The 17771-nt window shown below is 43.4% G+C and overlaps 1 protein-coding gene across 4 annotated transcripts in view; it reads right to left on the bottom strand.

Annotated features, from left to right (window-relative positions):
- Nucleotides 1–17771, bottom strand: part of ARHGEF12 (Rho guanine nucleotide exchange factor 12) — an 87588-nt gene that overhangs the window by 46953 nt on the left and 22864 nt on the right. For 2 of the 4 annotated variants that reach the window (XM_053367336.1, XM_053367335.1), the window contains exons 2-4: nucleotides 4624–4647; nucleotides 3202–3290; nucleotides 888–944 (exon numbers count right to left, since the gene is read on the bottom strand). The exons of 1 other annotated variant lie outside the window; for it this stretch is intronic. In XM_053367336.1, coding sequence (XP_053223311.1) covers nucleotides 888–944; nucleotides 3202–3290; nucleotides 4624–4647 — 170 coding nt within the window. The remainder of the gene's footprint in view (nucleotides 1–887; nucleotides 945–3201; nucleotides 3291–4623; nucleotides 4648–17771) is intronic. One more of the 4 variants, XM_053367337.1, reaches the window with a different exon arrangement.

Consider the following 17771-nt stretch of genomic DNA (forward strand, 5'->3'; position numbering starts at 1 on the left):
TGCTGTTCTAATGGTTCTATGCAATTAGCTGCCAATCTTAGGTATGGTAAGGATATCCATTTCTCTAAGGAAAACTCAGCAAGAGATGCCCAAACAGTTGAAAAGTGAAATGACTGTAATTTCCTTCAAACAAAATGCAAATACATCCATATCAGTACCATAGCCTGTATGGTCTGTAACTCAACCTATTCACAAACCTTTAAGCTGCTACTAGGTAAAGGTAAAGGGACCGCTGACAGTTAAGTCCTGTCACGAATGACTTTGGGGTTGCAGGGCTCATCTCGCTTTACAGGCCGAGGGAGCCAGTGTTTTTCCGCTCCGCAGACAGTTTTTCCGGGTCATGTGGCCAGCATGACTAAGCCGCTTCTGGTGCAACGGAACACCAACACCAGAGCAGCGCACAGAGATGCAGTTTACCTTCCCGCTGGAGCGGTACCTATTAATCTACTTGCACTTTTTGGGGTGCTTTCAAACTGCTAGGTTGGCAGGAGCTGGGGCCGAGCAACAGGAGCTCACCCCGTTGCAGGGATTCAAACCATCGACCTTTTGATCGGCAAGCCCAAGCCTCAGTGGTTTAGACCACAGCGCCACCCGCGTCCCTAAGCTGCTATTAGCTGACACTGATTCCTAAATATTCCAACCCCTAAAAAGGATTCCTATTAGGAAATGGAAGACAAAATAAAAAGACATCTGGCTTTTACTACGCGAGTTAGTGTCCATCTGCCAAAAGCTTGCACACAGCAGCCACATTAAAAAGCTCAGTCCTTTTCCCTGCTGCAGAATAAGCCATGCATGGCAGGTAAAGGGCAGAGGCCTTGGGCACACAGAACAACAGCACAGAGCACACTGAACAAAGGCACAAGGCTGCAGTGGCTGCTTCAGCTTACCATACGTCTCGGATCTACTCTCCTCCGAGCTACACTTTGTCTTCCTGGAGGAGCTATCTGCACGAAAGCAGGAGAAAAAGATATAGGAAATATGGAGACCAACATGAAAAAAATTCATAAAAGTCAGAATGATTTGTATAATTGGGTTAATGCATGCAAAACACAAACAAGGTATGAGCAACACAGAGGTGATAACATTTTGAAATCAGAATGTGAATACCAGAGGTTTGAACAATACAGGTAACATCACACTGTAAGGTTCTTGTAAGGAAGAAAATGTTAACACAATCCAGCTCTCTCTTTTCTATATCAACTACTGAATTGTATTTAATATGATCAACATCCAGGCCCTACTCTATAAAAACACCATATAATAAACGGGCTGCTCCCACCACTCTGGGGAATGAAATCAAATTTTGAATCTGTCTGTGAAATATTTTTGTTCCAGCCCTGCTACCCAAGTTCCCTATTTAAGCTAGAATCACATAATGTTTCATGGCAGTCGGAACAGATCATCACTACAACTTAGGATACAAAGGTGAAAGAATCGTGAACACCTACGATCAGAATGTTGTGGATGCAAATTTACATGTTATACTTTCACAAAAAAGAACTGGTACCAGCCCTCACTCTTAGAAATGGGATGAGCTTGTAACATAAAAATAGGCAGTACGTCCTTCCTGTGACAAATAAGTAGTTTTAAGCAGGGCAAATGAAGTAATGGATAGATATTTCTGTTTTCACTCACCCTCGTAAACAAACAGTGAAATAGGTTACAACTGTTTCAATTTTACAAAAGGGGAAATAAGTTATTATATAAATAAATAAATATATAATGATTATATTTACAATTATAGCAACCCAGCATAGACCACAGCTTAACTAGACAATGAATCCTGCTCTCCAAAATTCAAGCCCAACATGCTTGAACCCAGCCAGCATGAAGATGTAGTATAAATACCTGATTGACCTATCTTTGCATATCACATTCTGCAACCTTCAGAGTCACCTCTTACCTGCTGCATGATTTGGGGAAATAACAGGCTAAACAGTATGGTGCACAGACAAGAAGCAACACAACACATGGGGCCAAGAGGCTCACCCGCAAGCCAGTCATACAGTTAGGAGCACACAGCAGTCACTGGGTTAGTAGGTTGGGGTGGGTGGAACCTCCACATGCAGACTAATTTCCAAGACAGCAATAGACTCTGAATGCAACATAGATGGTCTACAAGTATAGGGAAAAAGAAAGAAAGTGAATAGCCATGTCCAGTTAAAGGTTTATAAAAATACAAAATGAGAAAGTACAACTTCACTCAGGAGACTGGAAAGAAGTTCTTCAGGTCACAAAGCCATGTGATGTTTAAAATTCGCTCCACAGACAAAGAATAGCCTTAAGTGTAACCAATAATTTATCTAGACCAGTAATGTGCTACAGTCAGCTTTAGATTATTAAAAAATAGCTATAAAACCTACCAAAGGGAGGTCCCCAAATACTGGTGGTTTAATAATGTCCTAAAAATAGGTGAAGTGGGATAAGAGATGCAAAGTTGACAGGATTTTGTACAACAAAACCCTCAGTAATACCCATTTTGGCTAGTCATATGGTCTGCTCCTTTGCATTGCAGAAATATGCACGCAGATCAGCATAATCCCCATGCAGCTTGCAGTTGTGCCAAATCAGCAAGACTGGCACCTGTATAGTTACGGGCTGCAGCTGCTTTAAATAATTGTTTCCTAAAGCCTAAGGGATAAATGACATAGGATGTGCAACTGGATCTTCTAGTGTTTCCAAAACGCAACCACAATTTTGAGTATAGAAGGAGTGCTGGAGGAGACCACTGGTCCAATTAAAAAAATGCAGCCACAGAAGACTGATTCAAAAACAGAAATGTTTGGAGATCCAACACATAGTTCAAATAGCTTGGTTCCAAGGTTTCAAAACACCTCTTCCACCAGAATATGTGTGCTCCACCAATAGCCCTTTCTCTCCAAATAGGCTTAAAATAAAAGAAATCAAATCAAACAGAACAGGTAACAACAGAAGTCCATCATATTTGCTTTGGCTAAGGATTCTGCCACCCACCACTCACCCCACCTATCACTACTGGAGTCATTAAGAACACAACAGCTAATAACATTGGGGAATTCAACTTGTGAAAAGGGGATATCAAAAATTACGCAATCACTGTGAAAAAGAAAGGCAGCAATAGCTTCTTAATGTTACACTATGGAAAAAGTTAGGTCACTTTTTCACTCTAAAAGCTCTTTGTTGTGAAGCAATGAGTTGTGTGGGAGGCTATGAGGAATCTACCTGTAGGGTCGAAGTCCTGGGCACTGACGCAGCGTTCAACCTTCTGCTTCTTGTCTGCTGGAGACTCTCTGCTCAGAATGCTGCCATGTCTGAAGCAAAACAAAAAGAAGCAAAGATGGAAGATCAACCAAGACAATAGATACTATAAAATCATAAACACCAAATGACCCTGCAAAATTTAAGAAATCTGTACAGCTCCTCACATGTATCTAGTGAAGGAGTAAAATTTTGCTGCTACTTCTATTCTGCTGTCTAAATCTGCAGAGAATATCATTTTTAAAAATTAAAGGTTTTATATAAAGCTGAGCTGAAGCTATCCTAACTTTGCAGGGCTGTGAAGTTGCAATACCCAACTGAGGGTATGAAGTTGACCATACTCTATTTACCTTCAAGTTTGTCTTCTGTAAATGGTCACAGCTATGGCAATCTCAGCCATTTTGTTCTACAGCACCTAAAGACAGGGAAGACGTGCCTAATTCCTGCCTTCCAGTGTAAGAAGTTACAGGAGACACAAACCTGAAGATAAACTGGGGCGGGGTGGTGGAGGGTGTCAATTTTGTGCCGAAGTTTTCTGCATGGAAAAACTCTGATTGATTCCTAGCCCTACACTAACAAGTGCTGGGCTTTCCACATTATTTTTACAACCAACTCTCCATTTATGCTGGGGGTACGTTCCGTGCTTCCACACAGATCGGTGAAATGTGCATAAATGGGGAACACCCTGGAGAATCCTAGTAGCTTGTGAGGAGACACCCCCCCCCGAGCCCAAAGAGGATGTCCTCTTTGGGCTCCAGGGAAGGTCTCCTGGCAAGCTGGAGGGGCAGTGGGGATCTGTTGAGGCTATTCAACATTTCCACCTAACAGCTCATTTCCACCCCTCCAGCTCATGCAGAGACACACACCCCTGCACAAACCAGAGGGGCAGCGGGGCTTTCTCAGCTAATGTGCAGGGAAACAGTAGTGGCCACTGCGCTACCCCACATATCAGCTGTTAGGTGGGAAGGCTTAGCAACCTCAATAAATCCCTGCTGTGCTTCCAGCTCACAAGGAGACCAAACAGAACATCCTCTTCAGGTTCTGGTGAGGGTCTTCTTGCAAGTCACTAGGACTCTCTAGGATGCTCCCCATTTCCAGGTCCCCAACATCATGTGTGTGCACGGTCACGTGCAAGTAGATTGCACAAAAATGGGGAGTTGCCTGTATGTAGGGAGGCAATGTGTGCCTAAGAAAAGCCAACTTCATGCAGTTGCAGATCCATCTCGGATAGGTAAATAACCCTTGGAACTCTTAAGCACACACAAGCACCGAGCTGGATCCAAGAGCTCACTTGTCTGCGCAAGTATGGTAGTCTGCCAATATTATCTTGATTATGAAGAGAATATTGTAGGTAGTATGTAAGTAGTCAAATTCTCAAACACTCACCTTGTAGGTTTTTTGAGGGGAAACCTGAAATATAAAAAATAAAATAAAAATTAGCGTAGAATAGTTAGACATTTAAGAATCACACGAGTAAGAATTCTAGCATAGCTCTATCATTCCTTTGTTGCTTCTCTCCACACACAAACCTCAAAGTAACCTCACAGAGCTTGGCGTAATTACTTTTAGCAACTACATATTTTGACTACTACTATTAAAAACACCAGTTAGAAAGGTGTGTAAGTACTTGTTGCACACCAAGTAAATCTGTAGGGCAACTCACTTCATTCTATATACATCTACCTTCATAAAGGTGGCTCAAGCTATACAACATTACTGCACAGCGAAGCAGCTGTTTTAAACCGTTGACATTTCTCTATAATATCCCCACCCCCATGCTGCAGCAAAGCATCTGCCGTTAACCAGGGCAGATTTGTTCAGAAGCCTGAGGACGTAAACACTCCAAAATGCAGTTCTGGGAGAATAAACTCCAAGCTTATCTCCCATAGCCTCAGTCTTTCTTACATGAGAATGCCAGTCACCAAACAATGTTGCATATGTCAAGGGGAGAACTGTTCCAAAGGGATTCTGTGATAGATTCCCGGAAGCTCCTGGGCTGCAGGCCAGCCTTCCCAGTCTCTCGTAGAGAAATGGAAGAAAGAAGGGATATGGAGGCAGGGCAGCCAGCAAGTCATGATCACAGGGAAACCTCACACAATCCTTCACATATTTGGCTCATTCACTGAAAAGTAGAATCTAATAATGTCTCATTTATTCCTTCCAGTATAAAATTCTTTTATTTAGTGCTCACTTAATGAAAATAGTCAAGCTAGACTCTGACCACCTTCCTTAAAAAGGATAATTCAGTAATCTCTGAGATATTCCACAAAGCATAGAACAACACATATTAAACCAAACATGATTTTAATATGTCCATTAAACAAAATAGAAAGATTTAGTTATGCAAAGAGTTTCTTCTTCTCAGTCCACTTATATAACATTCACAGCACATGCAAGTCTGCTGAAGACAATCATTTTTACTAATATATCAACCCCATATGGATGATTCAGGCAGAACTGTGTATAGTACTGGTGCAAACTACAGCGATGAGATTCAATTTAGGTTTGAGTTTTTCTAGATTTACATTCACATCCAGTGATTACACCTCTGCTGTTTCTCCAGATACTACATATAAAGCAGCTAGTCAGTTTCATACTTCTTGCTCTCACTAAAGCATTGCTTTGGGTTTAGGTGAGAGAAACACAATTCTTAAAGAAACCGCTATACTACAGTTCCAATGATGACAACAGGATTTGTATGACACAGACTGGAGAATACCTGTCAGCCTAGGACAGAGCTTTCCAAATTATGTCGCGACACATTAGTGTGTCGGCTGCAGTGTGTAGGTGTGTCAAGTGAACGCTCCCTGCTCTCCTCCTGGGGCTGGAAATGGGTTAGTTCAACCTCTGGTTTACTAGTAAAACTGATTTAATGTGTCACAAAACGATGCATGTTAAAAAATTGTGTCACCAACATGAAAAGTTTGAAAAGCTCTGGCCTAGGAGAATGACCAGTTGATATACACTGCCAGAGTTGCTCCCAAATTTCATGTACATAAACCAACAAAAACATTTTTAGTAGAAGAATAGGACAGCAGACACAGCCAAAAAGTGACTCATGAGAAAATGATGCACGGTATTATTTGCTTTAGATTTCTGGCTGTTCTACAAACACTTCTAGTCTCCACCTTCAATGCAATAACATTAAAGCTTCATGATTTAAGGAACTCAGAAGTTGAGGCAAATTATAACATCCAATTTCAGATTTTATAGTGTTATCAAATTCAGTAGTAGGCATGTCTAAATATAAATACAGTAAATGTGTTAAGAATTTTTTTTAATGTACTATTCATTTTTAATTTAAATACCAAGAGACATGTGGCCAATGTGACTTAGTTTTTAAAATAAACAACTAGATACTATGGCAACAGGCAGACAACCAACCAGTTCATAATATTTTTTCCAACTATATGCTACAGTGAAAATTTCTGCACAGGAGAGCTTGGCTAGTCACCATGCTCTGGTAAACTCCAGGTTGAACTGTTGTAATATGCAGTACAGTGGTACCTCGGGTTACATACGCTTCAGGTTACAGACTCCGCTAACCCAGAAATAGTACCTCGGGTTAAGAACTTTGCCTCAGGATGAGAACAGAAATCGTGCTACAGCGGCATGGCGGCAGAAGGAGGCCCCAATAGCTAAAGTGGTCTTCAGGTTAAGAACAGTTTCAGGTTAAGAACGGACCTCCGGAATGAATTAACTACTTAACCCAAGGTACCACTGTACATGGGGTTGCCCATGGAAACAATCCAGAAAATGCAAGGATGCTAATATGTGGCAGCTAGGATCATGATGGTGACAGCAGGTCAAACACACATAAACCACATTTTACAGCAGCTCTGTTGGTTGCCAATTGTGTTCTGGGTCCAATTCAAGGTGCTTACACTTGCATAAATCCCTTAAAAGCCTGGGCCCAAATATCTAACCATATAACCTGCCTGTGCCTTTGGATCTGCAGAAGAGATTGACCTAGTAGTACCTGCACAGTACAAAGTACATGGTACAGGCCCCTAGAAAAAGACATTTTTTGTGGTGGTTCCACATCTGTGCAACTTCCTCCCCACTGAGATGTACCCAGCCTCTTCATTATATATATTTTTCAGAAAACAGGTTAATAAAAATTGCTTTTTGCAGGCTTTCGGAGGAGGGGTAGTGTAAAGATTTGATAGCTGATCTCACACAGTTGGGATTCATACGGAAGTGAAAAATAATTTAATGCTGCCTTTTCCTAATGTGCCTTAGAGTTATGAAATTGTTTTCATTGTATTTTAATTTGTTGATCCAACTTCCCTGTGGGCTTATTGGCGAAACGCAATATCTAAGATTGATAGAGAAAGTTAAGAGTAGCCATTGTTTTAATAATATATATAATAATAATATTTTTTTATTTATACCCCGCCCTCCCCAGCCAAGGCCGGGCTCAGAGCGGCTTACAAGCAATAATAAAAACAAGATGAATGATTACAACTTAAAAACAAAAATAAAATACAACATTAAAATAATGGAACATTAAAATATTAAAATGTAGCCTCATCGCAGGAGGAGAAGGAAAAGAAAAAAGAAAGAGAGGGAGGGAGGGAATCAAATTGGCTCCAAGCCAAAGGCCAGGTGGAACAACTCTGTCTTACAGGCCCTGCGGAAAGAAATCAGATCCTGCAGGGCCCTGGTCTCATGAGGCAGAGCGTTCCACCAGGCCGGAGCCAGAGTTGAAAAGGCCCTGGCTCTGGTTGAAGCCAATCTAACTTCCTTAGGGCCCGGGACCACAAGGGTGTTGTTATTTATGGACCTTGAGGCTCTCCGTGGGGCATACCAGGAGAGGCGGTCCCGTAGGTACAAGGGTCCTAGGCCATGAAGGGCTTTAAAGATCAAAAGCAGCACCTTAAATCTGACCCTGTACTCCACCGGGAGCCAGTGCAGCTTGAAAAGCACTGGGTGAATATGCTCCCATGGCAGAGACCCCGTGAGGAGCCTCGCTGCAGCATTCTGTACCCGCTGGAGTTTCTGGGACAGCTTCAAGGGCAGCCCCGCGTAGAGCGAATTACAGTAGTCAAGTCTGGAGATGACCGTTGCATGGATCACTGTGGCCAGGTCGGGGCGGGAAAGGTAAGGGACCAACTGCTTGATGCGGCGAAGGTGGAAAAATGTCGCCTTGGCTGTTGCTGTAACTTGCGCCTCCATGGAAAGGGAGGCGTCAAGGATTACACCCAAACTCTTAACGGAAAGCAATGGCACTAATTGGGCCCCCGAAGAGAAGGGAGTTGGTCCCTCATCCCCATGCCGTCCCGACCTAGCCATAGGACCTCTGTCTTCGAAGGATTTAGTTTCAATCGGCTCCCACGAAACCATCCAGCCACAGCTTCCAAGCATCTGGTCAGTGTGTTCGGGGCCGAGTCTGTGTGGCCATCCATCAGCAGATAGAGCTGAGTGTCATCAGCATATTGGTGACAGCCCAGCCCAAAGCTCCGGATAATCTGGGCAAGGGGGCGCATAAAGATGTTAAAAAGCATCGGGGAGAGAATTGTGCCCTGCGGCACTCCACACACCAAGGAGTGGCGCAACGACATTTCCCTCCCTAGTGCCACCCTCTGTCCCCGACCAGAGATAAAAGAGCACAACCAGTTACGGGCTATGCCCTGTATCCCCACGTCTGCGAGGCGGTGGTCCAGAAGATCATGATCGACCATGTCAAAGGCTGCTGTAAAAGGATCAGCAGTCCTGACCCGCCTCGATCCAGTTGTCTACGGAGATCATCTGTTAGGGCAACCAGAGCCGTCTCCGTCCCAAAACCAGGACGGAAACCGGACTGAAATGGATCTAATACCGATGTTTCCTCCAGAAACCTACCAAGCTGTTCAGCAACCGCTCTCTCAATTACCTTACCCAGGTATGGAAGATTTGAAACTGGGCGGTAATTGGATAGGTCTAAGGGATCTGATGAAGTTTTCTTTAAGAGTGGACACACCACTGCTTCCTTCAGTTCCCCTGGGAATGTCCCCGTGTCAAGGGACAAATTGATAATTTCAACCAGGGGGGTCCGCGCAACATCTGGACACTCCCTAATCAGCCAAGACGGGCACGGATCAAGGAGGCAGGTGGTGGGCCTACCAACTTGGAGGAATCTATCCACATCAGTAGGGAGTATCCGATCGAAATGGTCCAACACTGGACCTGAAGTCAGTCGAGGGGCCTCCAGTTCAGTCACTGTATCTAAATTGGCAGGGAGGTCATGGCGGAGCAACAGGACTTTCTCCGCAAAAAGCTCGCGAATGCCTCACAGCTGTGGGTCGAATTTGTGCTTAAATTTGGTTGTCCTCCTAAGGACATTATTGACCTAATTATTCTAAAAAGTTGTGCCGGGCGAGAGCTAGCAGATGCAATGGAAGCTGCAAAGTAAGATTTATTAGCAGCTTTCATAGCCATCTCATAGGCTTTCATAAGCGTCCTATAAGATGTTCTTGAGGCTCCGTCACGAGTCCGTCGCCATACTCGCTCTAGCCGTCTGAGATCCCGCTTCATTTTCCGGAGCTCCTCAGTAAACCAAGGTGCCCGGTTTCGATGGGGTCGCAGAGGGCGCTTAGGTGCGATCTCATCAATGGCTGCCAAGAGCCAGTTATTCCAGTCCTAAACAAGGTCATCTAATGAGTCGCCAGGAGGAGCAGGGTTCCGCAAGGCTTGTCGGAATCTATCAGGATCCATCAGTTTTCGCGGACGAGCCCAAATAGGTTCGCCACCCGAGCCGGGGAGGAGCGGGAAGTCAATCTTGGCTTTCAGAGCGTAGTGATCAGACCATGGCACTTCCACAGTGGGGAGCATGATCACATCCAGCGTGTGGCCTGCTTGATGAGTGGGGCCCAAAACAAACTGGGAGAGCCCTAGTGTTGCCATGGAAGTCACTAGGTCCAGAGCCTGTGAGGAGGGAGCGGCATCAGCATGGACGTTGAAGTCTCCCAAAACCAGTAGGTTTGGGAACTCCAAGGCCCAGCCTGCCACCACCTCCAGCAGGTCTGACAGGGTGGCTGCAGGTGTGCTGGGTGGTCGGTACACCAGCCAGACAGCCAAGCTCTCCTTGGTGCCCCACACGAGACCAACACATTCAATGCCGGAGATCGCCGGTGATGCCAGAGCTCTGAAAGAGCAATCCTCCCGGAATAACAACGCTACTCCTCCCCCCCGACCCACAGTCCGCGATTGATGGAGGACAGAGAAACCTGGGGGTGTTATCTCATGTAGGGAGACTACTTCGCCTTCCCGTACCCAGGTCTCCGTCACGCAAGCCAGATCAATCCCCTGCAAGACAAAAAAAGTCACGCATGGTGGCGGTTTTGTTGCCTATGGACCTGGCATTGCACAGCACCAATGACAGAGGTGTGTAATCCTTGCTCTCCCTACCCTCATCCCTTGGGATGGGGCGTAGATTGGAAGGGGTTCGAGGATCACTGCATCTCAAAACCCTTCGCCGATAGAGATATCTAGCCCCACCGCCATTCCTCCCTAGCCCTTCAATTGTGGAAATCCCAGATCCCATACTAGCCTCCCCAATAGATGGGTAACATCCCCTCAATAACAAGTCATCCTTGGGCCAGGACTCCTGGGTCAAAATGGTATGGGAAAGAGGTGGAGGTCTGATAGGGTAAGTATCCCTAGAAGATAAAACCCAACCAACCGCACCCCAAGCGGGGGGGACAGTCCCATGGTGTTTCATTAACTGTCAATCCCCCTCTCCCTCCTGGGTTAATTGGAGGATTGTTGGTTCTATCTGTGGCTGTGGAAGTATTAATGAGGTATGTGTTATAAAATGTGGATCACTGGCCAACAAAGAGCCAGATTCGAATTCGAAAGATCTGTCCATCCTGTCTCGCCAGGAGTACAGTAGAGAAGGCTGATCATTCTGATAAGTTTTTGGAACATTAGGCAAAGGTCCAGATGTAGATTTGGTGCTGGATATCTCCAGATTGTCAGCAACATAGAATTCTTTAGGTGTTGTTGCCATAGAAATGTCGGAGGCGCCAAATTCCTCATCTAATTTGGTGTCGTTTTAAGAGGGTGCTGTGCCCACTAAATCTAAGTATGGGCTTTAAGCTTGATTGGGAAATCAATGCATCAGGCTACTGTTTCTGCCCTACATGTGCATCCCATGAGGAGACTGTGCCACTTCAGGAAAAACTAAAAGCCAGAGCCACCATGGTGCAACCCTGGATGCTGTGTTCAAAGTCTGCTTCTCACATTCCCACCCAATTCCTCTGCAACCCACTCAAACACTTAAGAGATTCCAAAGCTTCTCAGCAGCCTCAAACAGCAAGGTGCATTTTTATTTTACATATATTGCCAGCAACAAAGTACAGTGCTGCTCTTGTTCCAAGCCAGGCTTCAAGCATATAAATTAATATCTGTCTCAGCAAGAGGGTTAGAGAAAGGCTGAAGATAGAGGGGGTGGAAGTGTAAAAGTCTTGCTACTTAAGTTTCAGCCACAGTCCAGCCATTCAGACCCTGCTCAAGCAAGTTCCTCAGCACTGTTCCATGACACAAGTCCTCTGATTTTTTCCAATAGCTGATGTCAGGGCTTTTCACAGAGAAAGAGCTGCATTTACAGAGCCAGCAAAGGAAGGAGGGCTTCCCCAGCTACTCTCAATGTGGTCATTGTGCTGCTCTGTAGCTGAAGCCAGAGAAGAGCCTTGCAGATTGGTTTTAGCTGCTGCAGAAAGTATGCCTGTTTAGAAAGAAGGGTGTTTTACAATCAAACATTTCCAGCCCTGAATACTGTACTTCCCACGGGGCAGTTCATTCTACATCTAAGACTCTAAGTGTTTTAGGCCCACTGAACCTGTGGAACAACAACTAGTTTACATTTGGCAAGGTACTCACAAGACAGTATTGTTATGTGCCGTGACACCAAATTTTCCCATCTCAAAGGTTTCTAAAGACCATATTTTCACTGCACAGAAATACAGCCGTCGTCTGACACTATCAATGGGAATTAAAATGAATGAAGTCATCCCTTAATGTAAGCATATTGGGAGAAGTTTGGAATCAGGATACTCCAAACCTGGTATAAATTCCACCCTACACAACTCATCATGTATTTTCCACACTTACACAAAGCATTTGGTTTTGAGGTTTAAGTAGCAACTCTTTCCATATATATGCTCAGCGGTCCTAGTGGAGTGCATTGATGCCACATCCTGCGCAACTTTGGGATCTAGCATAGTGATGATTCCAACAGGCATGTTGGGAAAAGCTACCAGATCTCCAAAATGGGGGGGGGGGATCTAAGGAGAAAGTGAAATCATTCTTCCCCAGTAAGTTACACAACATAAGTGCCTAAACAGGAATGCTAGTTAGTAAACTAGAATGTTTCCACATCTTAGATTTCATGGACTGCCCGTAACATAGCAGTTTTATTAAGATCTCATAAATCTGAGCATTCTGGTATTCTTCTCACCAGACAGAACCTATACATTAGTGAGATTCCAAACTATGCTTCCCTAGAAATCATCTGGCCGTTGTCCCAAAATACCTGTGAGCCAAAGGGTATATATATATGTTGCTTGATGCTTAGCAGTGAGGTAATATTAATCTATTTCTGTATTTTAACTGCTGTATGTTTTAAAGTATGGTTGTGAATTTTTTTTTAGTTTCTTGTTTTATCTTTTTGTAAACCGCTTTGAGAATTTTTACAATCAAGTGATATATACATCTTACGAAATAAATAATTAAAATTATAAGTTATGCAAGTTCTTTTCTTCTACCTGGAAAATGTATGTATTTTTAGGTAAAGAAATTCTGTCTAGTCTATTATTTAGCTGCATCATCAAAAGTGACAATTTAAGGGGAAGTTGAATCCCATTTGATTAAAATGTTGCTTTGGCTACCCCAAACAATAACTTTTTTAAAAAAAAGATAGCCTTGCAAACTGCCTGGGAAGTAAGTTGTATGTAAATGGATTTATCCTGTTCTCCTCTCAGTTTACTGTTATATTTTATCACATATATTGAATTGGCTATTGTGTACGCAAATAATATTTAAAAGGAAGATTTTTTTTTATAGATAATAGATGAGGCACATCTGTTTCAAAAATAAAAGCAGAACGATACTGCAAGATATTTAATAGAAGTACAGTATGAACAGGAACACTATTCTACATTTGCATATTATCTAGGAACATGCAAAACATCAAATCTCAGTGTTGTCTACACTAAGTGGCAATGGCTATTCAGATTTTCAGTCAAGAGTCGCACCCACTCCTACCTCAAGATGCCAAGGACTGAACTGCATGGAAAACATGTGCTCTACCACTAAGTTTCAACCCTTCTGCATCTGTCCTGGATCATCTTCACAAAACTCGCCCATTTAAAGAAGAGACTGAGACTGAGAGACAGAGAGATCACTAGGGTTAGACGAAAGACATGCAAATACTGTAATCCAAAGCCTTCCCTTCCATATATTTCTGCTGAACCGTTGCGGACAAAACCAGCTCTGAAAACTAAAATGTCCAATTCTATTCAGCACAAAGAGTTGTCAATTCTCACTAAGTTCAGAGAAAGGTGAAAGCTCACAATGCCTTGTCTAGTCAAGCACATCCCTTTTTACACAGCTGTGCCCTAGAACAGGAGTAACAAGAACACTGCCTCCTATGAAAAAATACTGCTTCCTTTGAAGCAGTTTCCCCTCAAGGAAATGGTTTCACAACATCCTCCGCCCATCACATCTAATCTAACATCCATGCATTAATAGGCATGATGGATACCATAACACTCTCCGTGCTGCCAGAAACCCACACAGCCGCTTCACCACACATGGCGTATTGCTGATAATACAACCGAATCTCCAGAATGCTTTCTGTTTGTTATTCAGCAATGTTCTGCAGAAAACAAACTACCAATTTAACTCCCTCATCCTATTTTTTAAAAAAGCAATAGTAATTCAGCACAGAGATCCTGTCAGCAGTTGTGCTTTTGAGTGTCTTATGACAAAGATCTATTGGTCTGCTTTAGAACCATATGTCAAATTTATTAAATGAACCATAGACCATAAAAATTAAGGGAAAATAAATACAGCTCCTTAGCATTTACGCCTATCAATTTACATCCCTTGGTTAAAAAGCAGTCTTTTTTCTTTTTTCTGGTAAGAATATGAATGAGATATGCTATATTCAGGACTACTACAGAGATAAGAGATTATCTAGCATACACCTAACAGTAACTACTAAATGAATATGAAACAGATTAACCTACAGGTAAATCACAAAAGCGGGTCGAGTGGTTCCAGCAAAGTAGCATAAGGATTCGGCTGAGGATTCTGCATAGCGGAGACAGTGTTGCTGTCTGCCTCTTCTGTGTGAGACATTTTTCTTGGCTGTCAAACCTTTGTTCTCAAACCGAGGCTGAGCTCAGATTTTTTGAAATATGCTTTTTTAAAAGTAGGAGCTAGACCACAAAACACAACACAGTTGTGTACAACATTCTCTTGTCTGTTAAAACATTGGTTTCCATAAAGAAGAATGTTTCACCTTTTATTATTCTGCACCAAGAAAAGCTGTTTTCTATCCCTCTTCCCACATCACACATCAGAACAAGGAAACAAAGACTTACAGAGATTACCTGGATTGAAAGGGACCAGAGAAATTAGCCAGCAATACTATTTCTGATGAAGGTCAAATTGCTTAAGAAACCCAGCCACCCCATCTGATTTTGGTGGCTCCTTAAAAATGCTCATCTGATATTCTTGAAAATGGATTTGGTCAGTCCACTTGGGATAGGCAAAAAGAGGTGGAGTTTCTTCATACCTCCCTCCTAGCTATTATCTCAGTGAAGACTGCTAATGGAGAGGAAGAAAACAGCATCTACGTACATCTTCGGGAAAGGACTTCAGCCAGTAGGAGGAAGGACAGCTTAGGTCTGAGTGTTTAGCTATCTTAGAGACCAAAATATATATATATATATAAAAATATAATTACAATAGCAGTGTGAGGGGAGTAAAAAAATCACTGATACTACAGCCACAAATTGCGTCATAGTTCTTTTTTGTGGTGTTCACATCTCACTATATAGGTTTATTCTAATCTCTTCATAGAATAAATTGTATCTATATATTACAATTTAATATCTAACTGCCATCATTTCTTTAGGTCTGCCAGCAAATTACTTTGCTTCCCAATGTAAACATAAGAACACACAGGCTGTCCTGTGCAAAGTCAGATCACTGGTTCATCTAGCTCAGGGATAGTCAACCTTTTTATACCTACCGCCCACTAATGCATGTTTCTTGATGGTAAAATTTCCTTACTGCCCACCAGTGCTTGATGTAAGGAGGATTCAGCTTGTGCCATAGAACCCCCTACCGCCCACCTAGAATCCTGAAAAGCCCACTAGTGGGCGGTAGCGACCAGGTTGACAACCCCTGATCTAGCTCGTACTTCCTACCTACACTAACTGGCAGGTGGCTCTCCACATTTACAGAGAGAGCATTTTCATCCGTAGCTGGATATGCTGGGGATTGAATTTGAGATCTTATGTATACAGCAGCTGTTGTGCTACTGAGCTATGCCCTTGCTCAAAAAAGGGTGCATGTAGTTAAAAATGATGCCTGGTGAGCTTGTAACTGTGTAGGAGTAAGAACGGCAACTAGAAGACAAAGCCAAGTACTAGAGATCCCCCACCCAAGGCAATCTTGACTCTCACTGCTTTAAGCAGAGAAGTGCACCTTGGAGGAATGAGGGGCAAGGGAGAAAAAATGCCTTGAATCCACACCCTCGGTACCAAGAAGTTGCACCTTCCCCCAAAACCCCTAAATGTGCAGATTTTCCACCAATCAAGGGGTTTATTCTGTTTGCAAGACCACCTCTGGTCCACTCTTTTTAGGACTCCCCTACGTAACTATACCAATAAATCTCCTAGCTTGCCTACCAGTCTAGCTCACTGTCCAATCCCTGCCCTTTACTGCCTGGTCAATTTTGGCCACACTTCCAATTCTACTTTGTGTTCAACTAGATGGTTTTACTGGTTCTAAATCCTGTCTTTCTTTGGCACTTCTCTCTCATATAGACATGTTGGCAACTTTTATGTGGTGCGCTAGTCCAGAACACTTCTGTATGCAGAATTCATTTGCTCATTAGAGTTCTAATCCTGCAAGGACTTCCAGAAGTTTACACCTGGCAACTATAAAAATAGCACCAACATTCAGGAATCCTATCCCTTCCTCCCACAAGGGAGAATGGAGGTCAGCAGGTCAGTGCAGAGAGCAGTCAGCTCACTGCTCTTCCGGAGACATAACCAATTCAGCCCAGGGGAAGGAGGGCAAGGATGGAAGGGCTGTTTTCTTTTTCTGCCCCAATAAACATAATTAGGATTGTGAGCAGTGCTGGCGGGAGAGAAATTTCTTCACGCTACACTGTCTGTTTGTGTTTGATTAATGTAAATCTTCCCAAGGCACTAACCATGCCTCAGGCAACATGATGGCTGAAGCTCTGTTAACAAGCATCCATGCAGCTAAATACAACAGATAGAAAACACAAAGGTGGTAGTAGTAGGGGGAAATCCTCAAGAATTTCCCCTAAAATAATCTACTGTCTGTGATATCACTTCATTCTCACATTACCAGGGTTGGAAACCAGAGAACTGTGTGGAATAACAAGTCTGAAAAGGAAGCTGTAGCATTTCTTTACATTTTTCCTGTAGCTTACAAGACAGGCATCACATCATCTGCAGTCTGGATCAATATAAGATTTAAAAAAACAAAACAACTGTTGTGATGAAATACAGCAAAGTCATTGATTTCCACATTACAGACAACGTACGAGTCCCAACCAAGATAAAAGACTGAAGAGTTTAGCAAAAATTCCTCAAAAAAACACCCCTCACATGCAAAATTAGAAACATTTACTATGCTACATAGGAGTTTGATGCAGACTCCTAGGATTTGGTGAAAAAAGTAGGTGCTAAGCCAAAGAGTCCAAATTTTGTCCAGTTACCATGGTGCCAGGACCTGACACTGCCCAGACCCCGAGGAAGTTTTTTTCTGAGATTGTCTTGAGACCTCATAGAGAACCACAGTGCAACTGAGAACCCAGAGGAACCTGAAGTCAGAAGACAGCCTGAAGCTCCCCCACTTCATTGGTGGCCCTACTGCCCCCACTACACCAATGGCAACATCGCAAGCCCTGCCTTGATCCCTGATTCTCCCCTTTTGCCCCACGAGTGGACCTCGTGGGCTGTCCAGAGTCACCATACAAGTGACCATTTGGCTGCTCAAACGCTCTGTCACCAGGGCCACCTCAGGAAAAACAGTTTACTTCAGGAAAAACAGTTTTCCTCAGGAAAAACAGATTACTTCAGAGGGGAGAGAAGAACCAGCCTCAAACACCAAGCAGATGACCAGGAAGAGGAGAGGCTAACAGTCTTAATATGTCTCTGTCTCCTCTGGACCCTTACTGGATTAAAAGCTCTATACCGGGCTGCTTAAATGTCCAGCTCACTTGCTCAGCTACTGCTCCAACACTGCCCTGGATACACTGAAAATGCAGACATCTCTCTGTATAA

This window comes from Podarcis raffonei, chromosome 15, assembly GCF_027172205.1.
Source record: "Podarcis raffonei isolate rPodRaf1 chromosome 15, rPodRaf1.pri, whole genome shotgun sequence".
NCBI lineage: Eukaryota > Metazoa > Chordata > Lepidosauria > Squamata > Lacertidae > Podarcis > Podarcis raffonei.